The following is a 16623-nucleotide window of genomic DNA, read 5'->3' as shown; positions in this document are numbered from 1 at the left end:
GCCTTTCTTTTTGTCACTAACCTTCTTAAGATATATACATACATACATACATACATATCCATATAATTATAATCTCTGGGTCAAATAGAAAGATGGCTATTTTCATATATAATATATATATGATATATTACCCTACTAATATGGAACAAGCCTAATGCCCATTGGCATTTATGTTAACTTAAAAGATAGTTTCACTCACTTAATTGCAAGCATTGGAAATTGCTATATAAGGTGAAATTTGGGGGGATAGCAAATTTGACTAGTATATTGCCTATGACCTCACTTTGATCCTGGAAAGAAAAAAGTGGTTATTAACTCATTTGAGTCCAAATAGGACCTTGGGTCTAGAGTCTACTAAGGTTTGGGTTCAGATCCTACCTCAGACACTTATTAGCTCTGTGATCCTACACAAATCCCTTCACCTCTCAATGTCTTTCCCTTAGTCATCTCTTCTTCTCCCATGGGTTCATCTCTATACATATCATTTCAGCATCTGTATAGCCAGCCCTCATCTTACCCCTAAATTCCTGTCTTACATCACAAACTGCCTACTGGATATTGTCTGGTAATATCCCAAATTTAGCATATCCAATCCAAAGCCAATTGTCTCATTTAGGGAGCTAAACATACTGTTCCACTAAACTCCTTTCTTTCTCTGGAGGATAGTCACCCTTCCAGTTACCCAGATTCACCATCTTAGAATCATCTTTAACTTGTTCCTTTCTCACACTCCCACAGACAATCATTTAACACTTTTTTTAATTTTACCTATATCATCTCTGACATCCCTTCTCTCAGACATCATATTATCACTACACAACTTCAGGTTCTCTTCCCTTTCAGTGATTCCCCGTTACTTTCAATGATTTGCTTTGAGAATAACAGGCAAATCTCTTAACCTGGTATTTGAGGCTCTTAACCATCTGGACCAACTTATTCTTTGCAACCATATTCAGTTCTACTTCATCTACTCTCTTGCCCTAACAAAACTAGATTACAACATGTTCCTCAGACTTCACATTCCATCATCTATCTTTCTGCATCCTCACAGGTCATCCCAAAGCCTAGCATGTCCTCCCTCATTTCTGTCTTTCAGAATTCTTATCACAGACACATTTAGATTGCTGCTCAAGAACACTAGACTCCCACAGCCACATTGCTGCACTGTGTCCTTTCTTTTCCTACTCTAAAAATAACCAGCCCTGAATAAATAACCAGTGTGATGAGCCAAAGAAGCCCTGCTTCTCTCAGCTTTTACAATCTGATTACAGTCAGCTTCATCATGAAGAAAAGTGGCTAGTACAGTCCCAAGGACTTTTTTCCCATAGCTGCTGCCTTATCACCCTCATGGCTCAGTTGTCCTGTCATCCTTATCGTGTCACGTATTTTATTTCTTACACATTCCCCCACATCCCTGAACATAGTAACTGTTCAGGAACTAGTTGAATCTAATCCAGGTAAAAAAGTCCACAGGACCAGTTTACTCCAATGGGCTCCTGCTGCAAAGAACCTTTAGCCCTGATATTAGCAGGGATATTGTAGGGGAATAAATCTCATTAGAGATACTAACCAGTCAAAGGAATTCCATGTCCTGTATATAGAAAGCAAGTAAGCAGGGAAATAGCATGTTTTTTTTCAGTCCCATCCTTTGACTGAAACCATTTCCTGAGGTACTGAACTCTTATTTCAGGTACAGCGACGAATCAGTTATTGTCCTCAGTTTGATGCTCTGCTAGACTACATGACAGGAAGAGAAATGATGTATATGTATGCTCGATTGTGGGGGATTCCTGAAAATCACATCGATCGTTATGTGAAAAACATGCTGAAGTCATTGCTCCTTGAGTCCAATGCAGACAAGCTCATAAGGAACCTCAGGTGAGATGCCAGCCTTCCCTAGTCCTTCTTTTCTGTATCTATAACCTTTAGAAGCAGAATCAGAAGGGAGCAGGAGATTCCTAATCAATAGACTTAGGATATTATCATATAGACTTTGTCACCATTCACAAAGTCAGTCTTCTACCAGAAATTCCATGACTGCAGAGGGGCAGCAGAGATCTGCCTGTAGGGAGTTGATCAGCTACTGCCATTCTACAATGAACAACTGTATTTAGGTTTGCTTTCCGCTAATTGACCCCTGCTAGAGACAACAGATCCATCTCAGATACTAGCTGCTATTGATGATTCTGATGCTATGATCAGGGTTCCTTCCTTGGACCTAGCTCCTTATTGGCCTGGAGTATAGAAGAATAGGATATCAGCATCACAACTTGAGTGGCTTAGACCTTGTCCTAATGCCTAATGATACATAGAGACAATGACTATGCTAAAGGAGCAGTCAGCCAAAAAGACTGTTGTGACTCAAGTGCCAGCAGTAGGGATGATCTAGGTTGCCTACATAGACAAAACATATATAAATTTAGTGCCATAAATTTAGATCTTACTGATCAGAGCCAGGTATGAGGACATGACTCCCTTCTTGGGCATGTATTGAAAATATCATCAAATGAAAAGTCAGTGTGCTGCTTAGGACTTTGATTATCTCTTATTATTTTTCTGTAAATTACTGATATTCATAGCCTCTTTTTCTTTATTTGCTTTCTTCTTCATGGAGTGGTGGCAACAAGCGTAAGCTGAGCACTGGTATTTCCCTAATTGGAAGGCCTTCAGTCATCTTCTTGGATGAGCCTTCCAGTGGCATGGACCCTGTGGCTCGGCGCCTGCTCTGGGACACAGTGTTGCGGACCCGTGAGTCCGGCAAGGCCATTGTCATAACCTCCCATAGGTGTGGCCCGCACCTTGGTCAGGGATGTGGGGGGAACTGTAGTGGGGATAGCAGGGCTTTGTTGGGGCTGGGAATTCAAATCAGTAACTCTGAGTCTTTGAACATCCTGGGAACAAGGCCTCCTAATGGCTAATTTTGCCAAAGGGAACATCCTAGGATCCTTAGATGTTGGCCACTTGGGTGAGGTCTTTGGAACCCTTAGAATTTAGACTGGAAAGATAGAGGGAAGCTGATAGATGAAAGCTCCCACAGTGACTTTGGACATCTGCTTCTTTTATATACTAAACACTTACAGTTTCCTCAAAATGAAGGGATTGGACTAGAAGATCCCTAAAATCCTTCTAGTTATAAATTCTGTAATCCTATGACCCTTAGAGTTTCTGTCTTCCCCAGACACACCCTGGGCTCTGAATACTAGGGCAGGTCTCTCCAGGGATGGTATACAAAGTCCTATATTTGTCTAGACCAAAGCCTTTACCCTACAAGGAGGGACATTTCCAGCCCCGATCCCTTGTCTCCCCAGCATGGAGGAATGTGAGGCTTTGTGCACCAGATTGGCCATCATGGTGGCTGGGAAGCTGAAGTGTCTAGGGAGTCCACAGTATCTCAAGAACAAGTTTGGAAGTGGATATACTTTGGTGGCCAAGATGAAGAGTGATAGTACAAGTTCTGATGTGGAACAGTTCAAGGACTTCATTAAGTTAACCTTTCCAGGTATGATAGCTTGAGTAGCAACCTTCCCAGTGTAGACATGTTACTGCCCTGTCCTGTGATGAAAAAGGAAAGCTCCTTGGTTACCCTCTTACCAATCGCTCTTTGGCATCAACTAATTATTGTTTTTAAGGTTTCCTTCTGCCAACTAACCTTGAAAGTTCTGCAGCCCTCTCCTACCCTAGTCAAAGTATGCTTGGAGAAGGCGAGTTAAAACTGATGGACCCTATTTTCTCTTCTTACACAAAAAGCCTGTATAGGTCATGGGTATTAAAAAATTAGGTGATTACTCACCAACATAACAGTCTCTCATTATTATGGCACAGCACAGTGTTCTATGCATGTGGTAGGATAATACAGTCATTCACTAGTCTATATATATGTAAGACTTTAAGGATTAAATGGGAAAAATGACAGATAAGTTTTGGTGTGGATAAAGTAAATGGGATAAATGGTTCTAGGAGAAAATAATTCAAACTGTATTTTATAGGATAATGTATTTAACATAAAAGATACCACTATCATTTATGATCCAGTTATAATAGACCCTGGGAGTCACTATAGAACCAATACTAAAAAAGGTACATAAAATCAAAATAGAAGAAAGATAGCCCCATATAAAAGATCATTAGTTATGACACCACTATACTTTTGTGTAGATCTGCTCTCTTGTTCCAGACCTTAAGATACTGTTTCCAGCCTCTTTTTCTAGACATTGTTCACCTGTTCTCTTGTACCGGTTTTCCACCCTGGGCCACCCTTTGCCTGAACACCCCCTGCCTCTTTCTGAATCTGTTCAGTTATCCTGGCTTGCCTGCTTAGTTCTACACTTTGCATGCTGTCTCCACCTTGATGTTACATACCAGATTCTGGTCATAATGTCATTCCCTGGAATAAATATACTTACACCCCTGCATCTATAGTAATGGAACCTAAATGTGTGACCACTTGCCTGTATACTACACTACCTCCCCTGCTCTACTGGCTTCAATAAGCTACTCTCCTGGTCTTTTCTGGTCTGTCTTGTACTTCTGCTACCCACAGCCTAACACTGAGAAGCAGGTAGGAAACCAATGTCATTAATTACTTCTCCTATCTAAGACATGGTTTAAGATAAAAACGTCATTCAGTTCAACAAACATTAAGTGTATGCTTTATGTGCAAGTCACTTAGGTGAATGGAAAATAAAGACAAAATAGTCCCTGCTCTTTGAGTTGAGTCTCTAATGGTAGAGTTCTGGTAGAATATGAGGACAAATAGGTAAAATGCAAAGTAATTTGAGGAGTGAGAAAACTAATAAAGAAGGGAGCCAGGGAAGACTTTACAGAGGGGGAGTGCCTGAGCTGAAACTTGAAGGAAGAAACAGATTGTGAAAGGTGAAGGTAAAGAGGCATTCCAAACATGGCATGTGGTCCATATAAATGTTCCAGTATGGGAGGCAGAATGTTGAGTTCAGAGTACTGCTGGAAGTGCGATTTGGCTGGAACATAGAGTCTATAAAAGGGAATATCATGAAATAAGGCTGAAAAGGTAGACAGAGAGCAGATGTTTTGGGAAGCTATGTAGATGACAATGAGAGAGGGAAAAGATTAAAAACCAGGAGACCAGTTAGGATGCTGTTACAACAGATTAGCTTGAGAGGATGGTAGCACAAAGTGCAAATGACAGAGTAGAACCAAGCACGTTTTTATGTTACAAAGGAATCGCTAGATAGGGAGAGATTAAAAATGAGGTGGGGAAAGGGGATAAGTGATAGAAACTCCTGGAAGGTACAATATTGAAAGCATGGAGTTGAGAAGAGGCACTTTCCCAGATTAAAGGACAAGCAGTTGTGAGTACATACACAGAGATATTTTTAGATGTGGAATTAGGGGACATGGAGGAATCCACATTGATTCATCTCAATTTTCTCCATAAAACAGAAAGCTCCACCGAGTGGGGAGCAGGGTTGGGGATTTCAGAAGAGAGGTTTGGAATACTTACCAAAGAGAAGGGGTTGGATTTGTGACAGATGGCCAGCATCCCCATGTGGCTTGGTGAAAGTGGTGAAGAAGAAAGACACGGGCAGGCAGAAGAAGATAAGACAACTCCATATATTGTTCTGAGGGTCAGGGTTTTTAAAGACAGAAACTGCAAGTCTATGTGACAATCAACTCATTTTCCATCCTAGCAATTTGGCCAGTCTTATCATCTTAAAAAATGTTAGCCTAAAGGGCATCATCTATTTTATATATCCCTTGTATTCTGTAGTTCTCTTGTTTATCTCATGGAGACAGCAACACTTAGGGGGGCCTGGAGAGCTATTCTGGATGATAATGAGCACAGTCTCAGAGACCAGATTTTCCCAAAGTTCTAGCCTGAACTTGCCACCACACTCCATCCTAGCCCTCAACAGTTGGAGAATCAATCAAGAAAGAATGAAAAGATTTCTATGCAGCATTGTGAGTCTTTTTGAGATAAATAACATGAATTTCTTGCTAATGAAGTCAATATGCTTTCATGCCTTCTCCCAAGGCTATAAAGGACAAAGGAGCAAGGGGTTCAAGGGTGGAGGACAATATATATTTGAGTGGGTTAAATACAAGGTTAAGACTCTGAAGCAGGAAAGTTAGATCAAAGCAGGAATAGTAATGGACTGGGAAAACAAGGAGGGATTGGAGGACTGGAATTTGCCATGATGATGAAAAATAGTTTAGGAAGAATGAATTAGAGGAGAGAGTAGAAGGACAGTAAGTTATTATCAGAAAGGAAATTTTCAGAATTCAAGATCAGAGCACAGTTAAAGATGATGTTGAAATTTTATAAGGTATGACCATCTCTGTCTGTCTAGGTGGAGTAAAAATGAAATAATAACAATAACTGACATTTATATAGTTCTATAAAATTTACAGAGTACTTTGAACTTCACAAGAACACTGTGAGGGATAGGTACAAGTAATCTATTGGAGTTGAAGAAGTTGATGAGGAAGGCTAAGATTGAATAATTGAAACATTAACATGTATGATGACATCCCCAATTTTGAAGGTAAGGATTATTATACTGAGAAGTTCGAAGACTGAGCTAGGTCCTAAATTCCTTGAGAAAGAAGACTGACTTGGAAGTGCTAGGTTATAAGAAGAATATGACCTCAGCGATACGGACCAAACCTCAAAGTGGAAAAGTTTGCTGAATGATAGCAACAAAAGGAAGATCTAGGAAACAGCACTGGGGAACAAAGAGTATGATGGTTTCTTCTCCTAGGAAGCATGAGAGAAATAGCAACCTCCACTGCAAAGGATGGTAAGGAAGGCATTTCCTTCCAGAGAAAAAACAAGCCCCTAGTAGCACAAGATGTACAAAATATGAAAAGAATTTCATCATCTCAGATATCATCTAGTCCAATCCATATTTGATAAAAATATTCCTCCAAAATATGCCTGACAAACGATCTTCTTCCCTGCTTCTACCATACCCTACTTTTTTTTCCTTTCTCAACCATTGATAATCAAATCAATATTACTTTTTACTACTATGACAAGTATAACACTTGAATTTCACATGGCTCTGTAGGCTGTCCCTAGGAAAAACTCCCTCCCCTAACTCCTCAAACCCATCTGTTTCAGTCCCATCCCTCCAATATCCCTATTCCTTTTTCCCCTACACTTCTATTGGGTCCTCTAGACCCCCTGTTCTATTGTTAACAAACTCAAATTTGGCCTCAGATACTTTGTAGCTTTTTGACCCTAGGCAAGTCACTTAACCTCTATTTGCTTCAATTTTCTCATTGAAAAATGGCAAAAAATAACAGCATTTACCTCCCAGAATTATTGTGAGAATCTAACGAAGTAATAATTGTAAAGCATTTAGCACAGTGCCTGGTATACAGTAAGCTCTAAATAAATGTTAGCTATTATAATTCTATTATATTTGTGCCCTACCCCTCTCAAAAAATCCTTTATTTCATATTTACTTATGCGGGCATGTTATTATCCCTAATAAAATGTAAGGGAAGGGATTTTCTTACTGTGTTGTTTTTTTTTTTTTTATCACTGGCACCTAGAACTGGTCTAGCATATTGTACCATAGATGGCAACTTGCATTATAAATGCTTGTAGAATTGAATTGGTCTTCTAAATTTTGCTAGAGGACATCCAGGACAATTTGCAGGGGAGGAGAAAGGGAAGGTGAAAATTTTGGCTATGTACTATAACCAATTTGAAAGGAACTAGTAGAGGGACAGCTGGCTAGAGAAGAAGGAAAGGCATTGTTAGGATTTTTTTCCAAGCCTAAATTTGCCACTTTTTAGCTTCCACTCATTGTTCCTAATTCTGCTTTCCAGAACAAAACAAATCTTACCTTTCTTACATGGCAACACGTCAGATATTTGAAGACAGCTTTCATACCCTCCGTAATTCTTCTCTTCTCCAGGCTATACATCCAGTTTGTTCAGCCAGCCTTCTCATGCCATGATCTTGAGGTTTTCCACCATAATAATATCACCCTCCTGTGGATATTTTCCACCATATTAATGTCTTTCCTAGAAAGTGCAGCCTTCAGTTCAAAGCATCTGTCATCATCCTAATCTGGTGATATGGTTTGAGGGGTTCAGGGACCCCTAAAATTCATGGACTCAAGTAATCTTTAAGTCAAGTTGGCAAAGGTTTATTGTTATGCTATTCAGTGGGCAAAAGTTTTTAAGGAACCTGAGACCTTAGAGGGGTACAGTTAAAGTTTATATAGGAAAAACTATAGTAAAACATGTCAAGCATGCTAATTAGGTGATCCAGGGCAGGATTAGGGAGTGGGTAAGGAGTGATCAGTTCTTAAAGGAACATGCATTTTAGTATCTCCTGCACAGGCATTTTACCCAGAGTTCACTGGAAAATAGTCCAGGGGGGCCCACATGGAGGAGTGGTTTTAGGCCTGCAATGTCACTAGGTAAACTAATGGTCAGGGCTGACTGAGAAGTGCCCAGGCTGCCCCCCATCAATGTATTGTTTTGACAAGATACACATAGGGAGTATACATGTGTCTAAATCTAGGATACACATAACAAGGAGTCCAATTCAGCCAGTACACAGCCAGTTGAAACAAATAAATTCTATAGGTGCAGGAAGAGAGATCAGTGTTTTGCTAGGGCATGCTGTCCTAGAGCTGGGGAGAAACTGGTAGGGATAGTGTTTGGAGGCTAGGAAGAAATGTGATTTTGGAATTGGGGTTCAAGCACAGGCACCCAAGCACCCCACCATTCCCCCCTTAAACAGATGGGACCCAAAATCATTTGGGATAAGAGACAAAGGTTTTGGCTTCTGAAACTGCTTCATTCTGAGAATGGATATAGAGCTGTCCTTGCCTCATAAGGTCCCCTGTTCAAGGGGTTGGGTCTTTAGTCAGTGTCCAGAACTTGGCTGGTGCCAGATCCAAGGAGTGATGGGTCATGGTCTCAGACAGAGGTTGGTACCCAACCTGAGCTGTCATTTGCAAGTGGAGGGCACTGAACCTAGAAGACACAAATTTGGCAAGGAGATCAAGGACTAAAAAGGACTAGGAGGAAAATGACCAGAAGTGGGGTAGGTATGGAAATACTGTCAAACTTCCTCACACCCTCTCAACATACTTAGTAACTATCCAGGGACAGGAGGGACTCCAGTGACCCCCATTTGTCCCAAGCCTTCTTATCTGCTTTCCATATTTTCAATCAAACCTTTATTTATCTTTCCAAGTCTTTTGAAACCATTACTCAGACTACTTCGCTTTCCTTTATATTTCTACCAAAGACAAGATAGCTCCTAAGTTATTACTCTTCACTAACATAACTGTACTGCCTTAAACAAAAGAGGTTCCTGACTTTCATCTCACAACTGAATAGATACACATCCTTGTTTCCCAAGCTTGTTTATCCTTCCCTAACTATATTCACTCTGGAAGAGAAACTTCAAAAATTAAATCATTTACGTATGATAAGTTCAAACAGTAATTTTAACTCTTGCTTCTGCCATCATGAAATGACTACAAATTCAATTCAGATCAAAACAGCAAGCTCTCCTCTGCTTTATAGCTCATTACATTAATTTAACAATAAATTATCTTGCAAATGACAATTTGGTAGGCCTACTAAAAAATTACACAAGAGATTTTAAAAAAAAAACATTTCTTCTAAAAGTATTTCCTTTTCTTTTAAAACAGTTTAAGGTTTATTCTGAAGTTAAGAGAAATAGTCACTAAACTTTTAGGGAGAAAACTCATTGAAAACTTTTGAAATGATAGCTCTCTTTTCACCTTAAAGCAAAAAATAAACCTTTAAAATTAAAATTCATTAAAACTAAGTTGGTGTAAAATGTCCTTAAGTAACATAAATTCCCAAAGTATTATAACAAACTAAGTTCCTATTCATTGCAGAATTCCTAGATATCACAAAGTGCCTTAGTCAAAAAGGTGTTGTAATGGAATCTTACACAGGTAACATTAACAGACTGATCACAGAAAAAAAACAATACTGCTCTTAGAATTTCTTTAAACAATGATGACATCTTAAGGTGAGTCTTAAGCAGTTTGCATAAATTTCTGCACATGTTCTAATTCTAGATAAAAAATAATATTAGATTTCCCAGTGAGATTATACAAAAGAGCTCATACGTTTTACTGACCACTTGCTTTTATCATATAAGTTTGCTATAGAAGGAAAAAAGCAGGGATATGTGACATACTGAATATGACAGGAGAAAATATCCTTGACTTTCTTCAAATTCAGATAAGAATCAAAATTCTCCAATCATGAACCAGCAATTCCACCTCATAGCCAAACTCAGGAATAGTCAGGTGGGAAACATTCCCTTTCAAAGTAACAGTGGGGAAACTGAGCCAGGAGGATCCCATCCTAGATTGAGGCTGATTGTCCTCTCAGCTTTTCCAGACACAGACTTCCACTTGTAACAGTCACATTCTCTCTGAGTAGCTTGTGGCAGTTCTCTCAGATACTGATTTAATGCAGACAACTATACCCAAATTCAAACTCAAAACAAAATTAGTTACAGTCCCAAGAGCTTTTTACCTTAAATAGCAAGTTTCTCCAATCACAGCTTAGAGCCAGATAACAGTTAATTTTACTCTCACATAGTTGCAACAAGCAATAAAGATTTACCAAGACTCACATACATAAGGGATTCCATTTAACATCTTTCCTTCTCAAATATAAACTTGTCCTGGTGTAAAAGCCAATCATTAAAATCCTTTCCGTCTATGGTACATATAAACTTGCACCTTCTCAGCAAACCAAGTTCATTGTTTAGGAACTCCATATCTCAAACAAGTTTCTTTCCTGAGGCTCATGACCTTGTCCACACAAATGGTTTCCAGGGGCCTTTGCAATTTTACAAAATAAGGGGAATTGACATGGACCCCAGGGAGGTACTGATGCTGATACCCCTGCCTGCCAACCCCCATAACACAAAGAGGAATGGGCCGAACCAACCTGGATAAGGCTTTTATCTAAATACTCTCCTTTCTACACACAGTAATCAATTAACAATTTTAAGTATTAGCATTAAAAAAGTAACCTCAAATAACTTATTTAACAATCTTACAACTTTCATAAGTGATAGCTAAATGCTTTCCTTAAACTTTATACCTGTGCTCCTCTCCTTCCTACATGCTTAAACTTTCTTGCCTTTCCTTCCATCTACTTATCTTGTCGTAGACTTTGATTAAAGCCCCTTTAAAACTGCACATATCTATATTTCTTTCTGTTTCTGAACTGACACTTTTCTTACCATCTTCAACTTGCCATTGCCAATCGTATAAATATTTTTCTCTCTTTTTCTCTCCTGTCCATTCCTCTGAGAGTGCTGCAGTGAGGGAGCAAGGGAGTGGAGGAGACAAAGAGAAAGAGGCATTCCAAGGAAAGTCCAGCTTTCAGCCTTACAAGGTGTCAGATTACACATATACACAGATACACAAACACAGAACAGATATAGACAGAGTAATATAGATAATAATATAGATAATAAATGAGGAATCCAAAAATTCAGAGAGGATTGTCATAAATCCTCTGCACAAACTGGATATGTTTGCTTGGCCCTCTAGATCATAATGGAGACCAGGTAGACCAACCTTTAAGATAATGTAGGGGCAGGAGGATCCAAGATAGCGGAGTAGAGAGACACACATACCTAGGTCCGAACCCACAGCCCATAAAATATCTGTAAAGAAGAACTCTCAACAAATTCTGGAGCAGCAGAAGCCACAGAACAACCAAGCAGAGGAGATTTCTGTTCCAGAGAGACCTGAAAACCTGACACAAAAGGTCCATCACGCACCAGACCCAGAGCCCAACCCAGCCCTGCCTTGGCTGCGCGGCACTGACAGGAGCAAATCTGAACAGGCTTCAGGGATAGAATCTCCAGCAGCCCTGCAGGTCCCTCCACCCACAGGTGACAATGGTTGGTGAGAGAGTCTCTTTGGCTGGTCGAGAGGGGAGTGGGGTGTCCCCATAACTCAGGCCCCCTCAGGAGGCAGCAGCAGGGGCAGCAGCAGACAGGGGCTCCCCAAGCAGGCAGGAGCATGGATCCATTGTTGAAGGTCTCCACATAAACCCCCTGAGGGAACTGAGCCCTGTGTGGTGGCCCTGCCCCCACCCGAGCACCTGAACTTAATCTCACACTGAATAGCAGCTCTGCCCCCCCCGCCAAAGCCCTGAGGCTCAGACCCCAAGTGCTGGCTGGGCGGATATGGAGGCAAAGTGGGTGTGAAAAGGAAGCTCAGAAGTCAAGTCACTGGCTGGGAAAATGCCCAGAAAAGGGAAAAAAAATAAGACTATAGAAGGTTACTTTCTTGGTGAAGAGATAATTCCTCCCTTCCTTTCTGATGAGGAAGAACAATGCTTACCATCAGGGAAAGACACAGAAGTCAAGGCTTCTGTATCCCAAACATCCAAAATAAATATACCATGGGCTCAGGCCATGGAAGAACTCAAAAAGGATTTTGAAAATCAAGTTAGAGAGGTGGAGGAAAAACTGGGAAGGGAAATGAGAGAGATGAAAGAAAAGCATGAAAAGCAGGTCCACACCTTGCTAAAGGAGACCCAAAAAAATGCTGAAGAAAATAACACCTTGAAAAATAGGCTAACTCAATTGGCAAAAGAGGTTCAAAAAGCCAATGAGGGGAAGAATGCTTTCAAAAGCAGAATTAACCAAATGGAAAAGGAGGTTCAAAAGCTCACTGAAGAAAATAGTTCTTTCAAAATCAGAATGGAACAGATGGAGGTTAATGACTTTATGAGAAACCAAGAAATCACAAAACAAAACCAAAAGAATGAAAAAATGGAAGATAATGTGAAATATCTCATTGGAAAAACAGCTGACCTGGAAAACAGATCCAGGAGAGACAATTTAAAAATTATGGGACTACCTGAAAGCCATGATCAAAAAAAGAGCCTAGACATCATCTTTCATGAAATTATCAAAGAAAACTGCCCTGAGATTCTAGAACCAGAGGGCAAAATAAGCATTCAGGGAATCCACCGATCACCACCTGAAAGAGATCCAAAAAGAGAAACTCCTAGGAACATTGTGACCAAATTCCAGAGTTCCCTGGTCAAGGAGAAAATATTGCAAGCAGCTAGAAAGAAACAATTCAAGTATTGTGGAAATACAATCAGGATAACACAAGATCAAGTATTGTGGAAATACAATCAGGATAACACAAGATCTAGCAGCTACTACATTAAGGGATCGAAGGGTGTGGAATAGGATATTCCAGAAGTCAAAGGAACTAGGACTAAAACCAAGAATCACCTACCCAGCAAAACTGAGTATAATACTTCAGGGGAAAATATAGTCTTTCAATGAAATAAAGGACTTTCAAGCATTCTTGATGAAAAGACCAGAGCTGAAAAGAAAATGTGACTTTCAAACACAAGAATGAAGAGAAGCATGAAAAGGTAAACAGCAAAGAGAAGTCATAAGGGACTTACTAAAGTTGAACTGTTTATATTCCTACATGGAAAGACAATATTTGTAACTCTTGAAACTCTTCAGTATCTGGGTAGTGGGTGGGATTTCTCACACACACACACACACACACACACACACACACACAGAGAGAGAGAGAGAGAGACAGAGAGCACAGAGTGAATTGAATAGGATGGGATCATATCTTTAAAAAATGAAGTTAAGCGGTGAGAGAGAAATATATTGGGAGGAGAAAGGGAGAAATGGAATGGGGCAAATTATCTCATAAAAGGGGCAAGCAAAAGACTTTTTAGTGGAGGGAAAAAGAGGGGAGGTGAGAGAAAAACATGAAGTTTACTCTCATCACATTCGACTAAAGGAAGGAATAAAATGCACACTCATTTTGGTATGAAAACCTATGTTACAATACAGGAAAGTGGGGGAGAAGGGAATAAGCAGGGTGGGGAGGGAGTATGGAAGGTAGGGCAATGGGAGGAGGGAGCAATTCGAAGTCAACACTCTTGGCAAGGTTCAGGATCAAAAGAGAGAATAGAAGCAATGGGGGGCAGGATAGGATGGAGGGAAATATAGTTAGTCTTACACAACACAACTATTATGGAAGTCATTTGCAAAACTACACAGATATGGGCTATATTGAATTGCTTGCCTTCCAAATGGAATGGGTGGGGAGGGAGGGATGAAGAGAAGTTGGAACTCAAAGTTTTAGGAACAACTGTCGAATACTGTTCTTGCTACTAGGAAATAAGAAATACAGGTAAAGGGATATAGAAAGTTATCTGGCCCTACAGGACAAAAGAGAAGATGGGGACAAGGGAAGGGAGGGATGATAGAAGAGAGGGCAGATTGGTGATAGTGGCAATTAGAATGCTCAGTGTTTTGGGTGGGGGGAGGGAACAAATGGGGAGAAAATTTGGAACCCAAAATTTTGTGAAAATGAATGTTAAAAGTTAAATAAATTAATTTAAAAAAAAAAAGATAACACAGGGGCAGATCCCCAGGTATAGGGGGGAATTTGCCCGTTTCTTTGTCTGTAAGCCTATAGAGCTCCTGTAGTCTAATAGCCTTGAGCAGCATCTTGGAAGAGGGGAAATAATGACCAACATGTTTTCCCAAATAAGGTGTCCCCTGTCAGGAGGGAATCTACCAGAGCCTGTTGCAGGCTCAACCCAGCGTCCCTGCAAGCCTTCCTAGATGTTTGAGGGGTGAAACCCGACTACAGGGCAAGGAGAGGGGGAAGCTTGTGAAGCTTAAAGGAGAGGAAAAGCTTAGGGGAAAGGGAAGAAAAAGGAAGCATACCTTGACTTGGAGAACACCTGAGACCTCAGGCTGTGCCTCACGTTGGGGACCAGAAATGATAGGGTTAGAGAGATACAGGAACCCCCAAAACCAGAGTTCCCAGACAAGGTCATCTGGAATGAATTCATGGACTCAAGCATTCCTGAAGTCAAGTTGGCAAAGATTTATTATGTTTTTCAACAGGCAAGAGTTCTTAGGGAACCTGTAATCTTAAAGGGGTATATTTAAAGTGTATATGGGATATTCTATAGTGAAACATGTGCCAAATAAGCTAACTTAGGTGATTCAGGTAGGATTAGGGAATGGTTAAGGAGTGATCAGTCCTTAAAGGAACATGCACTTTTAGTATCTACTGTGCAGGCATTTTGCCCAGAGTTCACTGCGAAATAGCCAAGTGAAAATAAGGGGCCCAGGCAATGGCAGTTCAGGGGGTACTGGCACACATTTTTAGTCATGCCTATGTCTATACTTGTGTTCTCCCTCCATTGATGTGATTTGACAATAACAGTTATTTTTAATTTAAAAATAAGTTTACCAGGAAACAGCTTTTCCACATCACTTTCCCTCACCAAGAATCTCCTCCCCATTTTAGGCACAACACTAAATCATGAACACCAAGGAATGGTCCATTACAACATTCCCAGTGATAACCTCAGCTGGGCAAAGGTAAGTATGGGGAGCCAACACAAACTAACGCTCCTTAAAATAAGAGTAAGAACCAGCCTTATGGGGGAGGAGTACTATGAAGCACTGACAGGCTCAGCTCCATCAAGTACCTTTTATCTGAGTGGCACAGTGGAAAGAAAACTGGACTTGGCATGGAAAAAACCAAAAGGGAAAATAATATTCTACCTACCTCACAGTGTGTTTATGAAAGTATTTTGTAAATCTTAAAGCATGATATAAATATGAGTTGTTTTGTAGCCTGGAGACATGGATTATTCTAAGAAACTGAGGTTGGAAACAAGAGCAGAACCTTTAACAAATGCAGGGATTCCTAACCCCAGAGCTGTAAATTTTAAAAACTGTATTTAAGTATAATTGGTTTCTTTTGTAATCCTGCATATATTATTTTATATTTTTAAAAACATTATCCTGAGAAGTCCGTAAGTTTCACCAGATTGCCAAAGAGGCACCAAAAAAGGTTAAACTCTCTTCCAGTCATTTGTTACAATTTTTGACTATAAAGGGGTATAGAAAAAAAGACCTTCCTCCTCTCTGGTTCCCATTTGGCTATATCCTCTACTACCTTTATTTCACCTACCTTTTTCTCCCAATACCTACATAAGAATAGAGGGTCCAGGTCTCCTCTGGGATGCTCCCTGGGGTACTTTGTTAATGTTTGACTCTGTCTGCCACCCCAAAGGTATTTGGTATCTTGGAGAAAGCAAAAGATGTATATAAATTGGAGGACTATTCCATCAGTCAAATCACACTAGAACAAGTGTTCCTGAGTTTTGCGGGACAGGAAACAGCAGAAGATGAAGAAAATGACTAAAGAGTTTTCTTCACCACTGGCCCTTATGACATGTGCCTATGTAACAAATAAAGGGACACTTATTCTACATGTAAGCCTTTGTCTTAATTTATCAATATAATAATTTATTTTCTACTTGGAGAATTCAAGTGAGTACCTTTACCCATGATAAGTTCCTTGTAGATGTGTGCAAGACATGAGAGAAGAAATCATAAATACTCAGAGCCTAAAATCTTTCAATAAAATGTCTACACTTTTCTTTCCAAAATCAGTTCAAAAAAGAATGATATTTACAGTAGGACAAAGGACAGAGTGCTCTGAGCTATAAGTGGAACAAACATAACCAAACAAACCTAAAATAGGATATATTAAAAATTAAAGGGGAAATAGATTAATTTGAAACAAA

At 39.9% G+C, this 16623-nt stretch overlaps 1 protein-coding gene across 4 annotated transcripts in view; it reads left to right on the top strand.

Annotated features, from left to right (window-relative positions):
* The window catches only part of LOC140497225 (phospholipid-transporting ATPase ABCA3-like), a 192015-nt gene extending 175708 nt beyond the window's left edge, over nucleotides 1–16307 (top strand). For all 4 annotated transcript variants that reach the window (XM_072597904.1, XM_072597905.1, XM_072597902.1 and 1 more), the window contains 5 exons: nucleotides 1691–1878; nucleotides 2615–2785; nucleotides 3309–3499; nucleotides 15333–15406; nucleotides 16107–16307. In XM_072597904.1, coding sequence (XP_072454005.1) covers nucleotides 1691–1878; nucleotides 2615–2785; nucleotides 3309–3499; nucleotides 15333–15406; nucleotides 16107–16238 — 756 coding nt within the window. In that variant the 3' untranslated portion in view covers nucleotides 16239–16307. The remainder of the gene's footprint in view (nucleotides 1–1690; nucleotides 1879–2614; nucleotides 2786–3308; nucleotides 3500–15332; nucleotides 15407–16106) is intronic.
* The last annotated feature ends 316 nt before the right edge of the window (nucleotides 16308–16623 follow it).

Source organism: Notamacropus eugenii, chromosome 3 (genome assembly GCF_028372415.1).
Source record: "Notamacropus eugenii isolate mMacEug1 chromosome 3, mMacEug1.pri_v2, whole genome shotgun sequence".
NCBI lineage: Eukaryota > Metazoa > Chordata > Mammalia > Diprotodontia > Macropodidae > Notamacropus > Notamacropus eugenii.
This window is presented reverse-complemented; position numbering and strand designations above follow the sequence as displayed.